The following is a 25,487-nucleotide window of genomic DNA, read 5'->3' on the forward strand; positions in this document are numbered from 1 at the left end:
TATATTTTATATATATTATATATATTTATATTTTATATATATTATATATATATTTATATTTTATATATGATATATTTATATCATATATAATATATATTTATTTTTATATATTATATATATTTATATTTTATATATATTATATATATTTATATTTTATATATATTATATATATATTTATATTTTATATATATTATATATATTTATATTTTATATATATTATATATATTTATATCTTATATATATTATATATATATTTATATCTTATATATACTATATATATTTATATCTTATATATATTATATATATTTATATCTTATATATATTATATATATTTATATCTTATATATATTATATATATTTATATCTTATATATGATATATTTATATCATATATAATATATATTTATTTTTATATATTATATATATTTATATCTTATATATATTATATATATTTATATTTTATATATTATATATATATTTATATTTTATATATATTATATATATTTGTATCTTATATATTATATATATATTTGTATCTTATATATTATATATATATTTGTATCTTATATATTATATATATATTTGTATCTTATATATTATATATATTTGTATCTTATATATATTATATATATATTTGTATCTTATATATATTATATATATATTTGTATCTTATATATATTATATATATATTTGTATCTTATATATATTATATATATTTGTATCTTATATATATTATATATATTTGTATCTTATATATATTATATATATTTGTATCTTATATATATTATATATATTTGTATCTTATATATATTATATATATTTGTATCTTATATATATTATATATATTTGTATCTTATATATATTATATATATTTGTATCTTATATATATTATATATATTTGTATCTTATATATATTATATATATATTTGTATCTTATATATATTATATATATATTTGTATCTTATATATATTATATATATATTTGTATCTTATATATATTATATATATATTTGTATCTTATATATATTATATATATATTTGTATCTTATATATATTTTATATATTTGTATCTTATATATATTTTATATTTTTGTATCTTATATATATTATATATTTTTGTATCTTATATATTATATATATTTTTGTATCTTATATATTATATATATTTTTGTATCTTATATATTATATATATTTTTGTATCTTATATATATGATATATTTTTATATCTTATATATATGATATATTTATATCTTATATATATGATATATTTATATCTTATATATATGATATATTTATATCTTATATATATGATATATTTATATCTTATATATATGATATATTTATATCTTATATATATGATATATTTATATCTTATATATATGATATATTTATATCTTATATATATGATATATTTATATCTTATATATATGATATATTTATATCTTATATATATGATATATATTTATATCTTATATATATGATATATATTTATATCTTATATATATGATATATATTTATATCTTATATATATGATATATATTTATATCTTATATATATGATATATATTTATATCTTATATATATGATATATATTTATATCTTATATATATGATATATATTTATATCTTATATATATGATATATATTTATATCTTATATATATGATATATATTTATATCTTATATATATGATATATATTTGTATCTTATATATATGATATATATTTGTATCTTATATATATGATATATATTTGTATCTTATATATATGATATATATTTGTATCTTATATATATGATATATATTTGTATCTTATATATATGATATATATTTGTATCTTATATATATGATATATATTTGTATCTTATATATATGATATATATTTGTATCTTATATATATGATATATATTTGTATCTTATATATATGATATATATTTGTATCTTATATATATGATATATATTTGTATCTTATATATATGATATATATTTGTATCTTATATATATGATATATATTTGTATCTTATATATATGATATATATTTGTATCTTATATATATGATATATATTTGTATTTTATATATATGATATATATTTGTATTTTATATATATGATGTATATTTGTATTTTATATATATGATGTATATTTGTATTTTATATATATGATGTATATTTGTATTTTATATATATGATGTATATTTGTATTTTATATATATGATGTATATTTGTATTTTATATATATGATGTATATTTGTATTTTATATATATGATGTATATTTGTATTTTATATATATGATGTATATTTGTATTTTATATATATGATGTATATTTGTATTTTATATATATGATGTATATTTGTATTTTATATATATGATGTATATTTGTATTTTATATATATGATGTATATTTGTATTTTATATATATGATGTATATTTGTATTTTATATATATGATGTATATTTGTATTTTATATATATGATGTATATTTGTATTTTATATATATGATGTATATTTGTATTTTATATATATGATGTATATTTGTATTTTATATATATGATGTATATTTGTATTTTATATATATGATGTATATTTGTATTTTATATATATGATGTATATTTGTATTTTATATATATGATGTATATTTGTATTTTATATATATGATGTATATTTGTATTTTATATATATGATGTATATTTGTATTTTATATATATGATGTATATTTGTATTTTATATATATGATGTATATTTGTATTTTATATATATGATGTATATTTGTATTTTATATATATGATGTATATTTGTATTTTATATATATGATGTATATTTGTATTTTATATATATGATGTATATTTGTATTTTATATATATGATGTATATTTGTATTTTATATATATGATGTATATTTGTATTTTATATATATGATGTATATTTGTATTTTATATATATGATGTATATTTGTATTTTATATATATGATGTATATTTGTATTTTATATATATGATGTATATTTGTATTTTATATATATGATGTATATTTGTATTTTATATATATGATGTATATTTGTATTTTATATATATGATGTATATTTGTATTTTATATATATGATGTATATTTGTATTTTATATATATGATGTATATTTGTATTTTATATATATGATGTATATTTGTATTTTATATATATGATGTATATTTGTATTTTATATATATGATGTATATTTGTATTTTATATATATGATGTATATTTGTATTTTATATATATGGTGTATATTTGTATTTTATATATATTATGTGTATATTTGTATTTTATATATATGGTGTATATTTGTATTTTATATATATGGTGTATATTTGTATTTTATATATATGGTGTATATTTGTATTTTATATATATTATATGTATATTTGTATTTTATATATATTATATGTATATTTGTATTTTATATATATGGTGTATATTTGTATTTTATATATATGGTGTATATTTGTATTTTATATATATGGTGTATATTTGTATTTTATATATATTATGTGTATATTTGTATTTTATATATATGGTGTATATTTGTATTTTATATATATGGTGTATATTTGTATTTTATATATATTATGTGTATATTTGTATTTTATATATATGGTGTATATTTGTATTTTATATATATTATATTTGTATTTTATATATATGGTGTATATTTGTATTTTATATATATGGTGTATATTTGTATTTTATATATATGGTGTATATTTGTATTTTATATATATAATATTTGTATTTTATATATATAATATTTGTATTTTATATATATGGTGTATATTTGTATTTTATATATATTGTGTATATTTGTATTTTATATATATAATATTTGTATTTTATATATATAATATTTGTATTTTATATATATTGTGTATATTTGTATTTTATATATATGGTGTATATTTGTATTTTATATATATAATATTTGTATTTTATATATATAATATTTGTATTTTATATATATTGTGTATATTTGTATTTTATATATATAATATTTGTATTTTATATATATTGTGTATATTTGTATTTTATATATATTTGTATATTTATATATATATTTAATATTTGTATTTTATATATATAATATTTGTATTTTATATATATTGTGTATATTTGTATTTTATATATATTGTGTATATTTGTATTTTATACATATCATATTTGTATTTTATACATATCATATATTTGTATTTTATACATATCATATATATATTTGTATTTTATACATCATATATATTTGTATTTTATACATATCATATATATTTGTATTTTATACATATCATATATATATTTGTATTTTATACATATCATATATATATTTGTATTTTATACATATCATATATATATTTGTATTTTATACATATCATATATATATTTGTATTTTATACATATCATATATATATTTGTATTTTATACATATCATATATATATTTGTATTTTATACATATCATATATATATTTGTATTTTATACATATCATATATATATTTGTATTTTATACATATCATATATATATTTGTATTTTATACATATCATATATATATTTGTATTTTATACATATCATATATATATTTGTATTTTATACATATCATATATATATTTGTATTTTATACATATCATATATATATTTGTATTTTATACATATCATATATATATTTGTATTTTATACATATCATATATATATTTGTATTTTATACATATCATATATATATTTGTATTTTATACATATCATATATATATTTGTATTTTATACATATCATATATATATTTGTATTTTATACATATCATATATATATTTGTATTTTATACATATCATATATATATTTGTATTTTATACATATCATATATATATTTGTATTTTATGCATATCATATATATATTTGTATTTTATGCATATTATATATATATTTGTATTTTATGCATATCATATATATATTTGTATTTTATGCATATTATATATATATTTGTATTTTATGCATATTATATATATATTTGTATTTTATGCATATTATATATATATTTGTATTTTATGCATATTATATATATATTTGTATTTTATGCATATTATATATATATTTGTATTTTATGCATATTATATATATATTTGTATTTTATGCATATTATATATATATTTGTATTTTATGCATATTATATATATATTTGTATTTTATGCATATTATATATATATTTGTATTTTATGCATATTATATATATATTTGTATTTTATGCATATTATATATATATTTGTATTTTATGCATATTATATATATATTTGTATTTTATGCATATTATATATATATTTGTATTTTATGCATATTATATATATATTTGTATTTTATGCATATTATATATATATTTGTATTTTATGCATATTATATATATATTTGTATTTTATGCATATTATATATATATTTGTATTTTATGCATATTATATATATATTTGTATTTTATGCATATTATATATATATTTGTATTTTATGCATATTATATATATATTTGTATTTTATGCATATTATATATATATTTGTATTTTATGCATATTATATATATATTTGTATTTTATGCATATTATATATATATTTGTATTTTATGCATATTATATATATATTTGTATTTTATGCATATTATATATATATTTGTATTTTATGCATATTATATATATATTTGTATTTTATGCATATTATATATATATTTGTATTTTATGCATATTATATATATATTTGTATTTTATGCATATTATATATATATTTGTATTTTATGCATATTATATATATATTTGTATTTTATGCATATTATATATATATTTGTATTTTATGCATATTATATATATATTTGTATTTTATGCATATTATATATATATTTGTATTTTATGCATATTATATATATATTTGTATTTTATGCATATTATATATATATTTGTATTTTATGCATATTATATATATATTTGTATTTTATGCATATTATATATATATTTGTATTTTATGCATATTATATATATATTTGTATTTTATGCATATTATATATATATTTGTATTTTATGCATATTATATATATATTTGTATTTTATGCATATTATATATATATTTGTATTTTATGCATATTATATATATATTTGTATTTTATGCATATTATATATATATTTGTATTTTATGCATATTATATATATATTTGTATTTTATGCATATTATATATATATTTGTATTTTATGCATATTATATATATATTTGTATTTTATGCATATTATATATATATTTGTATTTTATGCATATTATATATATATTTGTATTTTATGCATATTATATATATATTTGTATTTTATGCATATTATATATATATTTGTATTTTATGCATATTATATATATATTTGTATTTTATGCATATTATATATATATTTGTATTTTATGCATATTATATATATATTTGTATTTTATGCATATTATATATATATTTGTATTTTATGCATATTATATATATATTTGTATTTTATGCATATTATATATATATTTGTATTTTATGCATATTATATATATATTTGTATTTTATGCATATTATATATATATTTGTATTTTATGCATATTATATATATATTTGTATTTTATGCATATTATATATATATTTGTATTTTATGCATATTATATATATATTTGTATTTTATGCATATTATATATATATTTGTATTTTATGCATATTATATATATATTTGTATTTTATGCATATTATATATATATTTGTATTTTATGCATATTATATATATATTTGTATTTTATGCATATTATATATATATTTGTATTTTATGCATATTATATATATATTTGTATTTTATGCATATTATATATATATTTGTATTTTATGCATATTATATATATATTTGTATTTTATGCATATTATATATATATTTGTATTTTATGCATATTATATATATATTTGTATTTTATGCATATTATATATATATTTGTATTTTATGCATATTATATATATATTTGTATTTTATGCATATTATATATATATTTGTATTTTATGCATATTATATATATATTTGTATTTTATGCATATTATATATATATTTGTATTTTATGCATATTATATATATATTTGTATTTTATGCATATTATATATATATTTGTATTTTATGCATATTATATATATATTTGTATTTTATGCATATTATATATATTTGTATTTTATGCATATTATATATATATTTGTATTTTATGCATATTATATATATATTTGTATTTTATGCATATTATATATATATTTGTATTTTATGCATATTATATATATATTTGTATTTTATGCATATTATATATATATTTGTATTTTATGCATATTATATATATTTGTATTTTATGCATATTATATATATTTGTATTTTATATATATTATATATATTTGTATTTTATATATATTATATATATATTTGTATTTTATATATATTATATATATATTTGTATTTTATATATGATATATTTATATCATATATAATATATATTTATTTTTATATATTATATATATTTATATTTTATATATATTATATATATTTATATTTTATATATATTATATATATTTATATTTTATACATATTATATATATTTGTATTTTATACATATTATATATATTTGTATTTTATACATATTATATATATTTGTATTTTATACATATTTTATATATTTGTATTTTATACATATTTTATATATATTTGTATTTTATACATATTTTATATATATTTGTATTTTATACATATTATATATATTTATATTTTATACATATTATATATATTTATATTTTATATATATAATATATATTTATATTTTATATATAATATATATTTATATTTTATATATATTATATATTTATATTTTATATATATTATATATATTTATTTTATATATATTATATATATTTATATTTTATATATTATATATATTTATATTTTATATATTATATATATATTTATATTTTATATATTATATATATATTTATATTTTATATATATTATATATATTTATATTTTATATATATTATATATATTTATATTTTATATATATTATATATATTTATATTTTATATATATTATATATATTTATATTTTATATATATTATATATATATTTATATTTTATATATATTATATATATATTTATATTTTATATATATTATATATATATTTATATTTTATATATATTATATATATTTATATTTTATATATATTATATATATTTATATTTTATATATATTATATATATTTATATTTTATATATATTATATATATTTATATTTTATATATATTATATATATTTATATTTTATATATATTATATATATTTATATTTTATATATATTATATATATTTATATTTTATATATATTATATATATTTATATTTTATATATATTATATATATATTTATATTTTATATATATTATATATATTTATATTTTATATATATTATATATATATTTATATTTTATATATATTATATATATTTATATTTTATATATATTATATATATTTATATTTTATATATATTATATATATTTATATTTTATATATATTATATATATATTTATATTTTATATATATTATATATATTTATATTTTATATATATTATATATATATTTATATTTTATATATGATATATTTATATCATATATAATATATATTTATTTTTATATATTATATATATTTATATTTTATATATATTATATATATTTATATTTTATATATATTATATATATTTATATTTTATATATATTATATATATTTATATTTTATATATATTATATATATTTATATTTTATATATATTATATATATTTATATTTTATAGATATTATATATATTTATATTTTATATATATTATATATATTTATATTTTATATATATTATATATATTTATATTTTATATATATTATATATATATTTATATTTTATATATATTATATATATTTATATTTTATATATATTATATATATTTATATTTTATATATATTATATATATTTATATTTTATATATATTATATATATATTTATATTTTATATATATTATATATATTTATATTTTATATATATTATATATATTTATATTTTATATATATTATATATATATTTATATTTTATATATATTATATATATTTATATTTTATATATATTATATATATTTATATTTTATATATATTATATATATTTATATTTTATATATATTATATATATATTTATATTTTATATATATTATATATATTTATATTTTATATATATTATATATATTTATATTTTATATATATTATATATATATTTATATTTTATATATATTATATATATTTATATTTTATATATATTATATATATTTATATTTTATATATATTATATATATATGTATATTTTTTAAAATCTGGAGCCAAGATTGATTCAGGCATGTATCCTTGCCATCTTGCCTAAGGATTTTGCCCTTCAAAGCCTTAGGTTCTCTGATCTAATCTCTGTCTCTGCTAGGGCCTTACACTTGTCCTCCTTTGTCCTACATGTTGCCTTGTGATCCAGGTCACCAGGGATACGCAGATAACCCTAGGGGGGATAGAGTGTCTTTAGAGAACTCCAACAGGATCTAATGAATCTGTACTTTTTCGGAATTCCTGGCCTATAAATAATTCCCTCAGTTTCCTATCAATGTGGCCACGCATTTAAAAGGTGTATGTAGGTGTATGTGTGTTAAATGTACTGCACAGGAAAGGTTTCCCCTGAACACTAAATCTGTCATATTGTAAGAAATAGAATGCTATTTATATTTTTTAGTTTCTAGCCTGAATTGTAGCCTATAAAATGATGTTCTTTCACTTGTTAAAATTTTATTTTTGGTTCACCATAAGATTATTGTAACTTACAGTGTTTCCCTAGGCACTGGAAGAGAATGTGTGTGCTCTGTAGGTATTGTAAGATACAGCAGATTCTCCCCACGACCCACTCAATGTGCTTCTATTCTGAAGTGAATGAGAGATGGGAAACTAGAATCTTCCCTTTTCATAGCTGGTCTTAGTTCTGCTCAGCCTTTCACATGTGAACATCTTACACAACAAACATGATTGCAGTGTTAAAGGAGAAACAGCACCCATTTTTTCTACCACATGGCTTAAAATGTGGATCAAGTATTCGAACTGGGACAAAATGAAAGAAACAGCGATCTGTTGAAATGTTGGTGGAACTACTGGCTCTACTGGACTCACTGAGAGATGCTATTTCGGTTTCTAGCATGACACCTTTTACGAGAAATCAAAAGGAATTTCGGCCACATACAATATTATCCTTTTACAAACTGACTTTAGGTCCCAATTCCTGGATAAGCCAAGACTCCACTTTACTTATCTCTTGACTTAGGTTAATTAATAATTTTATTCACATTCTCCACTTGCTTATCTATTTTATGACTACTTGATCTATCAGATTCTGAGAAAGATATATTAAAGTCTCCTAATAAAATTGTGGTTTTGTCATATTCTTACCCTGTTTCTAATAGTTTTAGTCTCATGTATTGTCTGGCTTTTTGTTGGGTGCATAAAATTCATGAATATTTTATCTTCCTTATGGATTATACCTCATATCACTATAAAATGTCATTTTTTAAATCCCATTTAATGTGTCCTATTGTCAGTGCACCTGTAGGCATCCTCTTACCTTCAAACTTTCTAGACGAGAATTAGGCATAATATGTGTTCTCCCATCCCCAAACCAGGAGGCCCCTGTTAGTTTCCCTGAGTGGTTTTCCGAAGCCCCCTCTTACTTGTGGGGAAGTATTCTTGTCCCCATGGCATTCGGAAAAGTCTCTTGGAAGAAATACTCTCCATTAGCCTTTCTTATGAACTCCCAGCCTTCTTTCAAAGCTGCCTTTGAATAGCTTAGGGGCTAATAGTGGAAATAACCAGTTTTGAGACACCCTCTTTTCAAATCCTGCATTGATAATCATGATTTTAGAACACGTTTGGGACCTCTCTGTTAGTGACAGTCACCTTTAAATATCCTGTTTTACTGCGTTTTTAAAAATTAACTTTCTATTATTTTTGTCTTCATTTTTCTTTTATTGGAAGAACTCAGTGGTCTGCCCCTTCCTCATCACCCCAAATTCCATTACAGCGGGTGTCCCCCAAAGCCCTTCCATTCTCTATTTATAATCAGTCAGCTAACTTATGTAAGCTCCTGGAATCCCCATAGAAGGTACCCACATCCGTATTGTTAACTTTTTATCATCAGCTCTTCCTTTCCACTCCAGGCCCAGATTAGAATTCTTAACTGTTTATAGGACATCTTTGCTTAGATGTCTCATTGTCCCCTCAAATTCAAAGTCAGAACTCTTATCTCAATACCTCACCCACAGAAAAACCACCTCATTACCTATTGTGGTCAAAGGAAATGCCACTATTTTAATCACCTGGCCTAGAAAACATGAAACTATATCGATTCCTTCTTTACTTGCCAAGTTAGATCAATAGAATCTCTCATCATTAGACTCTTTTTTCCCTTCTTTCCATTCTTACTGCCACTAGGCCTTCCTTTGACCTCTTTCCTTGTTAACGTCACTCTTCTCCATTATCCATGTAGAGTTTATTTTTACTTTTATTTTTATTTTTTTGAGATGGAGTTTCCCTCTTGTTGCCCAGCCTGGAGTGCAATGGCACAATCTCAGCTCACCGCAACCTCTGGCTCCCAGGCTCAAGCGATTCTCCTGCCTCAGCCTTCCGAGTAGCTGGGATTACAGGCATGCACCACCACGCGCAGCTAATTTTGTATTTTAGTAGAGACAGAGTTTCTCCATATTGGTCAAGCTGGTCTCGAACTCCCAACCTCAGGTGATCCTCCCGCCTTGACCTCTCAAAGTGCTGGGATTACAGACGTGAGCCACTGTGCCTGGCCTATTTTTCTTCTGTACCATTCTTTCTGCTATTCTCAGGCTAATTTCCCTAGAACTATGCTTTCATCACACTGTTTTCCTAGTGAAGACACTAACAAAGGTCTCTAGGACATGGGCTGAAATTTACTTAAACATTATGAATTGCTGTAAGTTTGTCTCCTTCCTTTGTTTTCTACCTTCCCCATTCAGGGCACTTTCTGCCTTCCTTTGCGACTCCACAAGCCATAGACAATATGCTAACCTTTTGCTAACATTTAGCTCCATTCCGTTATTAGTGTGATTTCTTTCACTGGAAGTGTCTGTCTCTGTCTTCTGGCAATGTAAATTCTACTGATGTTCTGTGTTCTCCGGAAAGTTTTCTTTTACTGCTCAAAATAGCATTAATCTTTCCCATCTCTGAATTACTAGTGTGCCTTTCAATAATGCAAATAATTATATTTGAAAAATACCTCCTGTATTTTGCTCTGATTTAACTTTTCTTGGCTTTTATGTGCAACCCTCCCCCAACTCCTCCTTCTCCAGGCAGCTTAATTGTAAATACTTTGAAGGATGAGACTGTGCCTATATTTGGATCTTTCATGGCAACTGAACCCAGGAAAGTCCTCAGAATGTAATTGTAAATTGATTAATTTAATTAACACTTAACATAAAATCTTCTACCCACATAGAATGTTTCATGTGATTGCTACAAAATGAAAAAGCAAATATGTAAATAACAAGAATAACAATGATTGAATGTATAGGATGCATCAAATTAAAAAAATAAAGATTTTGAAGAACTAATGCTAACACTATTACAGTAACATATATATTCACCTATAGTTTGGATCCAGGATCTTCACACGAAATACATACATTCCAGAATGGCCCATGGGCCAAAATATATGGTTACCATTAGAACTGTTGATAATCTCGTATGGTTGATTTAAGTCTCCTGGTTTTCCAATAGCATAAGAAAAACAGTGTTTATAGTTCTGAACAAGAAACAAAGACAAAAATTTTAAGGTCATTTTATGACTTTGATACGCAAAATTATAGTCTAATTTATCTTGGAAAATTATTTAGAGATGTAATGGCTATTCCCTTCTATTTTACCCCTGCAGTGCTCTTTATAGCACTTTGAGAGCGATACTGGGTTAAACTTTGATAAAAAGTGAAGCTTAGTGAAAGCAAATGTTGTATTTATAAACAATTAAATTAGAGTGTTGAGAATATGTAAGCATATTCTTTTCCTAAATCAACAAAATACAAAATGTTCCAAAGATGCTTAATTGGGGACAGAAACAGTTTTGATCATAAGGTACAGACACAACAGTCAAGATGGTACATCCTTGGGTTTTTATCTTGCCCTAGGATCTTCATTTAGCCCCATTACCATTACCATGTCTTTCTGTGGGTCTCAAGATACAAACTATCTCCTGCCTGCCTTTTTAAAAACACAGATGAAACAAGCCTGTATTTTTAAAAGTTACTCTGTTAAAACAAACACAATGAAAGAAAATGATTATTAAAACTTGCAAATACCTGATCCTACTATTACATGGCACTGGTTCTGGGTCCTCTTAGATCCTGTATGTTTTCACACCCTACTTAAAGGACTCTTCTTCTACCATTCTTGCTCTCTGAAAGCTTCTCATTTGAAGGAAACAGGAAGCCTTGTAAGGCAATTACTTTGGATGTGTCTGAGCTTTTGTCTATCAACATCCTTCAAGGTTACTATGGTTTGAATGCAACCCTCAAAGTTCATGTGTTAGAAACTTGATCCCAAAAGTTGAGATGGAAAGTGAGGTCTAATTGGTCCCACCAGGAGTTTGGATCACAGGGGCACTACCTTCATCAATGAGATAATGCCGTTATCACGGAGTGGGTTCCTTATAAAAGGATGAGTTCAGCCCCCCTTGCCTGCCCTCTCACTCGCCCTCACCCTCTCTCTCCTTTTGCCTTCTGCCATCTGATGATGCAGCAGGAAGGCCCTCGCCAGATGCCAGCTCCTTGATCTTGGACTTCCCACCCTCCAGAATCATGAACCAATAAATTTCTGTTTATTATAGATTACCCAGCCTCTGGCATTCTGTTATAGCAGCACAAAATGTACTCAGACAATGGTATTTTCTTTTTTCTACGTATTTTGAAATATTCCTCCTTCATGAACAACTTCCCAGTCAATAGAGCTTTGCAATCAATCAGCTCTTGTACAGTCTCAAAGAGACTTCCTCATGGCAACTCTATGGACAAAAATGTTATCATGATTAGATGGCAATAACGATAAGCTCTAGAGGGAAGCTTATTGCTTACTGCTGTATCCTCAGTCTGGCACACAGTAGTCAAGATACATTTGTTGAATTAATGTGTGTTTTGTTTTGTTTTGTTTTTAGGGATGGAGTCTCGCTCTGACACCCCAGCTGGAGTTCAGTGGCATGATCACAGCTCACTGAAGCTTCGATCGCCCAGGCTGAAGCAATCTTCCTGCCTCAGTCTCCACAGAAGTTGGGACTACAGGCATGTGCCACCATGCCTGGCTAATTTTTTACTTTTTTTTTTTTTTTTTTTTTTTAGGAGATAGGGGTCTCACTATGTTGCCCAGATTTCTGTCGAACTTCTGGACTTAAGCAATCCTCCCTCCTCAGCCTCCCAAAGTGCTGGGATTACAGGTATGAGCCACAACACTTGGCCTGAAATTTTTGAAAATTGTTTTATTCAGATGCGAGGTACAGTTCTGATTATGCCTGCCGTTACTTACCTGGATATCGTGAAATGTGAGGATACAGACATATCCTACATACTATTACTTCCATTCCAATAATCAATTACAGTCATGTACTGCATAGCAATGTTTTGGTTACTGACAGAACACATATACAATAGTGGTCCCGTAAGATTACAGTGGAGCTGCAAAATTCGTATTGCACAAATACTTACCATTTCCTTACGTTATTCACTATAGTAACATGCTGTGCGTGTTTGTGGCCTGGGAGCAATAGGCTCTATCATATCGCCTAGTTATCTAGTAGGCTACACCGCCTACGTTTGTGTAAGTACTCTCTGTGATGTTTGCATAATGACAAAATTGCCTAACAAAGCATTTCTCAGAACATATTCCCATTGTTAAGTGATGTATGACTGCATTCTTCATTTATTCTAGGAGATGAAATAGTCATCAAGGTCTGCAGCTAATTTAACAGTATAACTTTAATTAAGGAATTCCAGTAGCACCTGTTCCTGAGAGCAATGTTTGTGGATATTTGTCTTTTTTTTTTTTTTTTTGTCTGCCCAAAGTCCATTGTCATTTTTAATTGAATGCTGATTCCTCTTGGATATCATCAGAGTGAGGGTAATTCCAAGTCCCCACCTTTCATTCCAGAAGCTGACAGGCACAGGTTCTTTTGCTCCCAACCCCAGGACATAGCTGGGGTGGTGGCGGGGCAGCTCTACCAATCTCCCAGGAATATGAATTAACAATGAGGGCTGCAACAATGAGAGGAATGTTTAGAGGTCGTTCATCAGAGTGCCAGTGCCCCAGCCAGGTTGAAGGACAATTGTTTGGAGTAATAAAATTTTAGGTTAAAATGCATTCCAGATAAAAATGTAACATGTTACATAACTGAATTCAGAGTAATATGTGTAGGCCATCAAGATGAGGAGGAGTTTTACATGCATATATTACATGGTAAAAATGAAAATAAAAAAATTAATTTTAAAAATAAGAAAAAAGATTAGGAGGAGAAGGTTGCTTACCCTTTATATTCTGGTAACCACAAGTATGATTGATTGGAGCCAAAAACCCAGTCTGACTAAATGGAGCAGAAGGCCCACTTGATACTGAGCTGTGTGTACACCCCTGGCTGGTTGCCTTGGCTGTGGGTTCCCTCCTCATGTTAATGACGCTGTGATGTGGAAGGGCAGAGGAAGTAAACAGTAACCAGGGACAGAGAACACATGTGTTCCCGCTCAACTTGGACAGACCTCTGGGAAAAGTTTGGAAGATATTTGTATAAAAAGCAAAGGAGGAGATCACAAGATGGACAGAGTTTTGTTGTGCGTAGAGTTGTATGGACCTGTACTGTCAAGGAACTTTCAGAGAAAACAGGCTTGTCATAGATTCTTTGGCTTCAGTTAGAGTCACTGTAAAGAATCTAAATGTGTTGTGTGCTCATGTTGCTATACCTGCCCTGTCTGTGGCAGTCTTTCTGGAAAGGAAACTCCAAGGAAGGAGGGGAGAGACTCAACAGCTTGACTCATGTGCAGGGTGGTGCCAGCTGCAGAAGCTCTAGGAACACAGCTTGAGCGACCTGTGCTGAGCTGTGGAGGCTTTCACTGTGTGTTAGTTTGTTTTCTGTTGCTTTTAACAGAACACCTGAAACGGAGTAATTTATAAGGAAAAGGAATTCATTCCTTTCCAAGGAGGCTGAGAAGTCCAAGGTCGAAGGGTTGCATCTGGTGAGGGCCATCTTCCTGGTGGGGACTCTGCAGAGTCCCAAAGTGTCACAGGACATCACATGGCAAGGGGGCAGAGCACGATAGCTCAGGTCTCTCTTCCTGTTGTGATAAAGCTGCCGGTCCCACTCCCATGAAACCCACAAATCCATTATCCCATTAATCCATTAATCTATGAATGGATTAATCCACGTATGGGGGCTCTGCCTTCATGATCCAATCACCTCTTAAAGGCTCCCCCTCTCAGTGCTGCTGTACTGGAGTTGGAATTTTAACATGAGTTTTGGAAGGGACAAAAATTCAAAACATACTACCAGAACTGACTAATCATCCAGGGAAGGATTTTTGAAGGATTCTTGTATACAGGCCACTGCATCCTTAGTTTGATAAAAGGCCAGGTTCAGGAGTAGGAACTGAGGAACAGAAGCCTCAATGGACACAGATCAGGACTAGTTATTGTAAGGGGAGGGATAAAGGCTGAATATTGCCTTCTCACTGAAAATTCCTCTATTTCCCTTCTTAGCAGGTCATTTTATTTTATGTAGGTGAATTATTCTATAATTACATTTTAATCATAAGTGGCATCCCTAAAACTCTTGATTATATTTAATTTAAAAATATTACTATATGTCTCGATAAACTCTGACGTTGTTTTTCAAAAAATCTGTTTCTTCTAGCATTTATTGCCATTGTCTACCTTTTTGCCGTTGTGGTCTGTAGCAATTTTATAAAACAATATGTTGGGTTAATGAAAAATAAGTAAAAGACTTGTTTTTTTGATGTATCCCCACTTGAAAATACAAAATATCTTATATTTTTTGGTGAAGGGTTCTTCCAGGTCAAAAATAAACTGTGAAACTTGTCCTACCAAGTTACTTAATACAGGGGTCCATGAACTTAATTGGAAAAGTATGTGGTATATTCTAAGTATGTTCGGAAGCTGTGCATATATCATACAACAAAGCATTGCTAGTAAAGACCTAATAGCCTTGTATCATTATGTATTTTTGTATATAGACATGCAGGAATATTTATATTGTTTCCTATTTCGTTATTTCCTAATGTGAATGATGATACCTGCTGACTCTTGCTCCTTTTTCTGTGTCACTGCCAGAAAGATATCACTGCCTGATATTCCCTGTTATATTATTAAAACTTCCCCCTCTCCCGCCATTATTGTTTCTTCTCCCATCTTTTTTCACGTGAAAGCCCACTTGATCAAATCACCCAGTCTCTTAGAAAACAAATCTCCTGGCCGGACGTGGTGCCGCACCTGTAATCGCAGCTACTTGGGAGGCTGAGGCGGAAGAATTGCTTGAACTCAGGAGGCGGAGGTTGCAGTGAGCTGAGATTGCACCACTGCACTACAGCCTGGGCAACAAGGGGAAACTTCATCTCAAAATCAATCAATCAATCAATCAATCTCCCCTAGCCTCATGCATTATACTCAATTTTTAGCCCAGGACTTCCCAGTCTAGTATTTTCAGCCACATCGAGAAACTCAAATTGGATTCTGTATCGTGTGGATGTAGACAAGCACTCAGCACCCATATTCTCCCTTTCCTTCTCAACCTCCAACCTTACCAGGAGAACCTGTGAAAATACCACGCTTGCTTATGAGTCCTTCAGTGTTTTCCCTAAGAATTTACAGTCCCCAGAGCTTCTTCCCTGATTTTTTTTAAAATGTAGGTGTCGTTCATCCTTCTAGAATCAGAAGGACTATGTAGCAATTAGTGTAGCTCCAAGAACTGGAAGGCTTTCTATTTCATTTCAGGTATATGTTTCAGGAAGAAAGCAGCCCTGATTGCCCTGTTGAGTTAAGATACAACGTAATAATGACACCCTTCAGTAAGAGTAGCCTTACTCACGAGGACATAACTAGTCTTTGCAGGTACCTGCTTTCTATTATATTCAGACTTCAGACTGAATTCACCCTTTCAGTGGTGAGCTTTAAGCTTCTCATGCAGTAGAATGGAACACACAAGGCCTGGCGTGGGCACTCTGGAGTCTTCCTAGACTGTACGCTACTATTTCAATTGCTCTGAAATGCAGTCCCCAGATCAGCATATCAGTATCACTGAGGTGCACATTTTTGGGCCCCAACCAAGACCTGCTGAATTAGAAACTCTGGGAGTGGGACCCAGCCATCTATTTCAACAAGGTCTTTTGGAGATTCTGGTGTATGCTAAAGTTTGAGAACGATTGTACCATATCATACCAATTGAGGCAAGCTTCATGATTGTTAATTACCCAGTGAGCTCACTGCTTCTTTGGAGTATGTTATTTCGGCAGAATCTTAGAATATTTAGGTGCCTTTTGTAAGATTTGGGGATATCATCCTCACCTATCATTTATCCCTATCCCTAACTCCAGACCCTTGGATGTCCTTCAATGCAAAATCAGGAGGGTAAGTTTCATTTTAACTGACTTAATTACCAGTTTAATTCCTTATGATTTTTATTTTTTAATTTGATTTTTTTTTTCTTTTTTGAGACAAGGTCTCACTGTGTCACCCTGGCTGGAATGCGGAGGCATGATCATGGCTCACTGCAACCTCAGCTGTCGGGGCTCAAGTGATCCTCCCACCTCAGCTTCCTGAGTAGCTGGGACTACAGGCATGCACCACCAGGCCCAGCTAATTTTTTTTTTTTAATTTTTGTAAAGATGGGGTCTTACCATGTTGCCCAGGCTGGTCTTGAACTCCTGGGCTCAAGTGATCCACACGCCTCGGCCTCAGAAAGTGTTAGGATTACAGGTGTGAGCCACCATGCCTGGCCCCCTTATGATTTTTAAACAGTAGAAAAGTACTCTTTATAATAGGTATATAATCTATAATTAATTAATTTGGTCCACAAATATTTAATGAGCACCTATAATGCATTAGATGCAGTGAACAAAACAAAATTTCCCTCATGGAGCTTACATTCTAGTAAGGGAGCTAGAAAATAAATAAGATTTTGAAAGTAGGCTATGTAATGTGTCATAGTTATAAATGCTAATGATATTAAATAAAATAGGGGAGGGAGGCTGGGTGTGGTGACTCACACCTGTAATCCCAGCACTTTGGGAGGCTGAGGCAGGTGGATCACTTGAGGTCAGGAGTCAAACCAGCCTGGCCAACATGGTGAAATGCCGTCTCTACTAAAAACTCAAAAATTAGCCGGGCGTGGTGGCACGTGCCTGTAGTCCCAGCTACTCAGGAGGCTGAGGCAGGAGAATCACTTGAACCTGGGAGGTGGAGGCTGCAGTGAGCTGAGATTGTGCCATTGCACTCCAGCTTAGCAGCCTAGGCAACAGAGAGAGACTCTGTCTCAAAAAAAAAAAAAAAAAAAAAAAAGGAAAGAAAATAGGGAGAAATATGCGCTTTCATGAAAGTGATGGTTAAGTTTTTCCATATGGTGGCCAGGGAAGTCCTCATCGACAACTTGATTTTTCAGTAAAGACCTGAGGAAGTAAGGGAGCTAGGTAGTCTTTAACAAGACTCACTCTTGATGCTTTCACATGTTTAACAGATATTTAATAATCTGCAAACACATATTTACAGCAGTGAAAATTAAAATAGTAACACAGAACCAACAAAAGATCACACAGAAATTAAGATGAAGCATTTTAAAAATACCATGATACAATTTAATATAAAAATAGGATTTGATTTACCAAAGCAAATTTAAATCCAAAATGTTTCCATCAAGTTTTTGTTAATAGCAAAATGCCAGATTAGTTATTCCAAATAAACAATCTGGAAGGTAATGTTTCTCTTACCTCAGGTCCCCAGACTTCTTCTAGTGGGAGGTGCTTGTTAAGTTCAATCATTGACTTCCATGTCTGTGCTTCATGTAAACAACCACTCTGTCAAAAGATGGCACATGTATGTGGGTAGGTAGAAGTTTTCATATCAACTTATTCCTAAGTATTTAATGTTTTGTTGCTATAGAAAATTTTGTATTTTTAAAACTTACATTATTTAAATGTTGGCTGGTATACAGAGGAATAATTGACAATTGATTTTTGTATATTGATCTTGTGTTGAGAGAATTTTTTTTTGAGACAGAGTCTCACTCTGTTGCCCAGGCTGCAGTGCAGGGAAGATCATAGCTCACTGCAGCCTCGAGCTCCTGGGCTCAAGTGATCCTCCTGCCTCAGCCTCTCGAGTACCTAGGACTACAGGCGTGTGCCAGCATGCCTGGCTAACTTTTAGTTTTTTAATTTTTGTAGAGATGGAGCCTCGCTATGTTGCCAAGGCTGGCCTTGAACTCTTGGCCTCAAGCCATCTTCCTGCCTCAGCCTCCCAAAGTGTTGAGATTACAGGCATGTGTTTGGCCGAGAGAATTTCTAAACTCACTTATTAATTCTAATTGTTTCACATGAACAGTTGTGTCATCTGCGAATATGACAGTTTTATGTTTTTCTTTCCCATCCTTGTACCTTTTATTTGTTTTTATTATTTTTTTCTTATTACAAAGATCTTCAGGAATAGTGTTGCCTAGAAGTGGTGATAACACCAGAGGTCAGGAGTTCGAGACCAGCCTGGCCAACACAGTGAAACCCTGTCTCTGCTAAAAATATAAAAATTAGCTGGGTGTGGTGGCGTGCACCTGTAACCCCGGCTACTCGGGAGGCTGAGGCAGGAGAATTGCTCGAACCTGGGAGGCGGAGGTTGCAGTGCGCCAAGATCACGCCACTGCACTCCAGCCCGGGCAACAGAGTGAGACTCTGTCTCTAAAAAAAAAAAAAAAAAAAGGAAGTGATAAGGGCCATCCTTGTTTTGTTCCTGATTTCAAAGTGAAAGTTTTCAAATTTTTACCATTAAATATAATGTTTGCTATAATGTTTTGTATCTACATTTCATTAGGTGAAGGATGTTTCTATCTATTCATAATTTTCTAAGATTTATTTATTTATTTGTTTGTTTAGAGACGGAATCTTGCTCTGTTGCCCAGGCTGGAGTGCAGTGGTACAATCTCGGCTCACTGCAACCTCCACTTCTTGGGTTCAAGCGATTCTCCTGCCTCAGCCTCCCGAGTAGCTAGGACTACAGGTGTGTGCTACCACACCCAGCTAATTTTTGTATTTTTAGTAGAGACAGGGTTTCACCATATTGGCCAGGCTGGTCTTGGAGTTGACCTCAAGTGATCACCTGCCTCAGCCTCCCAAAGTGCTGTAATTTTTTTCTGAAAGTGGTCAGCTCCAAGATAGGAATTGAGCAACTCAGACACAGGCATGGATAAAGCAGAAAGATGAGTGTTTAAAGTTGCCCTAACAGCAAGCAGAAATAATACTGGGAAAAATGAGATACAGATAGAGATACAGAGAAATCGATATTGGCAAGATGGTGCTAGAGAATTGAACTATGGAGCTCACGCTGCATAGGAAGGGAAGGGAGGAAACGTGAGAGAGAGGGAGAAGGAGAAAGCAGAGGGTTCAGTACAGCGGATGGCCAGGTTGTGTGAGACAAAGTAGGAGACTGGAGTAGTGTGAAGAACAATGAGACAGCTAAAGGATTGGGGGTTGAGGTCAGAGGGTAAACTGTTTGAACTGAAATGCATTTTTTTTTTTTTTTTTGAGACAGGATCTTGCCCTGTCAACCAGGATGGAGTGCAGTGGCATGATCACAGCTCACTGCAGCCTTGACCTCCTGGGCTCAAGCAATCCTCCCGCCTCAGCCTCCTGAGTAGCTAGGACTACAGGTGTGCATCACCACACCTGGCTAATTGAAAAATTTTTGTGTGTGGAGAAGGGGTTCCACTATGTTGCCCAGGCTGGTCTCAAACTCCTAGGCTCAAGCGATCATCCCGCTTCAACCTCCCAAAGTGCTGGGATTATAGGTGTGAGCCACCATGCCCTGTCCTTAAATGTAGTTTTAATGGGGGCTGCTATATTAGTTATTAGTCAAGATAGTCTCTACGTGCTGCAATAATAAACCCCAACTCTCAGGGGATTTACAAAATACAAATTTAATTCTTTTTTAAAAAATTATTATTATTATTATTATTTTAGACGGAGTCTCACTCTGTCACCCAGACTGGAGGGCAGTGGCGCGATCTCAGCTCACTGCAACCTCCGCTTCCTGGGTTCAAGCGATTCTCCTGTCTCAGCCTCCTGAGTAGCTGGGATTACAGGTGTGTGCCAGCATGCCCAGCTAATTTTTGTATTTTTAGGAGATATGGGGTTTCACCATGTTGGTCAGTCTCAAACTCCTGACCTCGTGATCGGCCTGCCTCACCCTCCCAAAGTGCTGGGATTATAGGCATGAGCCACCGTGCCTGGCCAACAAGTTTAATTCTTGATCACATATAGCCCAGTGCAGATGTCCCTGGTTAGATGGTTCTGACGGTGCCTCTCCTCAAAGCAGTGAATTAGGAACCAAGGCTTTTAAAAATGTGTAGTGGCTCCTTGCATTCCAGCTCTCATCTACTCCAGCCTTACTTGTTGCTGTAATACACTGATGTGAGGTACGATGGAAAGCGTGAAGGTTCATGTGATTCCTTCTTAAGCACTTCACCTGGAAGTGACACCTATGACTTCTGCTCATATTCCAGCCATGAGAACCAGTCATATGGCCCTAGCTAGATGCAAATGCATCTGGGAAACGTAGTCCCTGTTTAGAAACTTTCCCAGCAATACCCTCATAGGATGGATGGCAGAATTCAGGAATCCATGGTGATTGTTTTCAGGGCAGGAGGAAAAGTGATCCAGTTCTGAGTATACGGTACCAGTAAGTAGGGATGGCATAGATGTCAACTGAATGGCAGGAGCCTCAAACAAATGGAGTTTTACTTAGAGTGAAGATAGAATGACCTGGAAATGATACTGTATCTCTTAGTGGCCTTTTGGCTAAGACCAAGTGCAGCAATGATACTATGGATGAGGGAGAACATCAATCCCAAATCTCACCCTTAAGTATATGGGGTGAGAGAGAGTACTCTTGGTTCGATAGAACTGTAGGGAAAGGGTTGTCCTCTGAGGCACTTTTATTGAAGAAGGATCTAGAGCGTTTAACCTTGAGGCATAATGGAAAGGTTTGAGAAGGAAGAGAGTGATGGGAGTCTGGACCAAGGGCGAAGATGGATACAATAGTATAGGGATGAGACTGTGCAGAGGAAGCAGACCAGGAGAACTTACATATTAGGTGCTGAACAAGCATAGGTGGAATGTGTGGTGGGACGGATGTATTTGGTTACATAACTGAAAGACAATTGCCAGTCACGGTGGCTCACGCCTGTAACCCCAGTACTTTGCGAGGCCGAGGCGGGTGGATCAATTGAGGTCAAGAGTTCGAAACCAGCCTGGGCAACATCGTGAAACCCTATCTCCACTAAACATACAAAAATTAGCCAGGCGTAGTGGCATGTGCCTGTAGTCCCAGCTACTCAGGAGGCTGAGGCAGGAGAATCGCTTGAGCCCAGGAGGTGGAGGTTGCAGTGAGCTGAGATTGCACCACTGCACTCCAGCCTGGGCAACAGAGTGAGACTCTTAAAAAAAAATCAAAAGAAAGAATTCTTGCAATACTCTGGGGGATGGCAGGTGGAACTCAGTTCTCTTGGCTGCCATCTAGATGGGTTATACTTCTGGATAATTAAGGTGTCTGGTAGATAAGAACATTACTTTGGAAAGAGCCATCCCTGTTTTTTGTTTTTTGTTTTTTTTGAGAGTGAAATCAGTGGGGAATATTAGAAATCAGTGCTGGTAACTTCTAGAGAGGCTCCATCATGACAGGAGGCCCTCAGGGCAGGATAGAATAAGGGAGATTCACCAAGGAGGCCAAGAGCAACCAGTCCTGGCGGGTGGAAGGAAGCCGGGAGAGTGTAGGGACACTGAAGCCAAAGTCAGCGGGGTCAAATGATGCGGAGAAGCCAAGTGAGATGAAGCCCAGAGTGTCTGTTTGACTTAGTGCAAAAGTGATAAATGTCCTAAAGCCAAAGGCAGACCCATAAATAATCAAACACTGAATACAGTTTGGAGAGAACAGAAGACTCATAGAGTTGCATCATCCTACTATAAATGTTATTTTATTTTTTTCTGACCCCTTTATGTCTGTCTTATGTGACAACTTCTATTTTTCATAAATGAATTTTAGTAGCCATATAATTTAATCTAGAGGTGATTTTTTTCCTACCCACTGCTGCCTTATTCTATTTTCCTTAGATCGCTTATTTATAAATTTAAAAGAGAAAGACATTGTCTAGTTGCATGCTAAATTCTGGTTAAATCCAAAGATGCCATACCTGTGCCATAGTATTATTAAAGCTATAGTCATCCCTGCCGTGTATTTCCCACACTATGAAATTTGCTTCAACGTCTTTAACATAGCCATTATCATCAAATCTGAAAGAAACAACAAACAGAAAGATACTAGTTTAATATAAAATAGAGGGGTTAAGACTTCCAGCTTCTGAGTCAGAAGTGCTTAGGTTTAAATCCTGTCTTTATCACTTCATAAAGTGATAAAGTAACTCTGGGGGGGTTACTTAAACTCTTGAAGCCTTGATTTTTTTTTCTGTAAAATAATAACAGTACCTATTGTTTAGGTGTCTTTTGACAGCTGGATGAAATAAACAGATGTTCTTTCATTCAGCTCTCAAAATAAAACCTGATAGTAATGAAGGAGAAATGTTTTACTTTTTGACCATTTTGAACTCTAAGTTCTCTTCACTGGACAGGGTCCATCTATTGATCAGGTGAGGGTAGCTTAGGCACTGCTGTCATGGGTGTTAGCAGGGAGAAAGACAGAAGGATGTGATGGATGGAGAAAGGGCAGAGCAAGGGCACAGCAGGATGCCCTGTTGTCTTTTAGCTCATATATTCATTTGCTGCCTATTATGTACTAGATGTGCTAGAGAATGAAACCACAGAATTACTATGATGAGAACGGAGATGCTGCAGATCCCCCTAGGAGGAACCAGCTGGAAGGTGTGGCTGAGTCTGGAAGGATCAGTGGTGTCAGTAAGTCGAGGTGAGGCTGAGAAGCAGACGTAGCCTGTACGCTCCCTGGATCTATAGTCACGCCTAGCCCATGCTCAGAGAATGCAAGACAACTTCTACCAACAGCAGACACCAGCAAGGGGAGTGCAAGATGGACCGGCTACCCCTGCCTTGATGCTACAGCTGGAGACACAGGTCCCATTGGGCTTATTTACCGC

The 25,487-nt window shown here is 28.9% G+C and overlaps 1 protein-coding gene across 30 annotated transcripts in view; it reads right to left on the minus strand.

Annotated features, from left to right (window-relative positions):
- CATSPERE (catsper channel auxiliary subunit epsilon) overlaps positions 1-25,487 on the minus strand; it is a 182,128-nt gene that overhangs the window by 22,385 nt on the left and 134,256 nt on the right. For 18 of the 30 annotated variants that reach the window (XR_010156541.1, XR_010156529.1, XR_010156538.1 and 15 more), the window contains 3 exons: positions 24,573-24,672; positions 20,110-20,196; positions 12,730-12,887 (listed from right to left, as the gene is read on the minus strand). Coding sequence is in view for 19 of the 30 variants with exons in the window: in XM_054674860.2 (XP_054530835.1) it covers positions 12,730-12,887; positions 20,110-20,196; positions 24,573-24,672 (345 nt within the window). In the remaining 11 variants the exon portion in view is untranslated. Of the gene's footprint in view, positions 1-12,729; positions 12,888-20,109; positions 20,197-24,572; positions 24,673-25,487 lie in introns of those variants that run through there. The other 12 variants (XR_010156542.1, XR_010156533.1, XM_063809455.1 and 9 more) reach the window with 3 other exon arrangements.

The sequence above is a fragment of the Pan troglodytes genome, chromosome 1 (assembly GCF_028858775.2).
Source record: "Pan troglodytes isolate AG18354 chromosome 1, NHGRI_mPanTro3-v2.0_pri, whole genome shotgun sequence".
NCBI lineage: Eukaryota > Metazoa > Chordata > Mammalia > Primates > Hominidae > Pan > Pan troglodytes.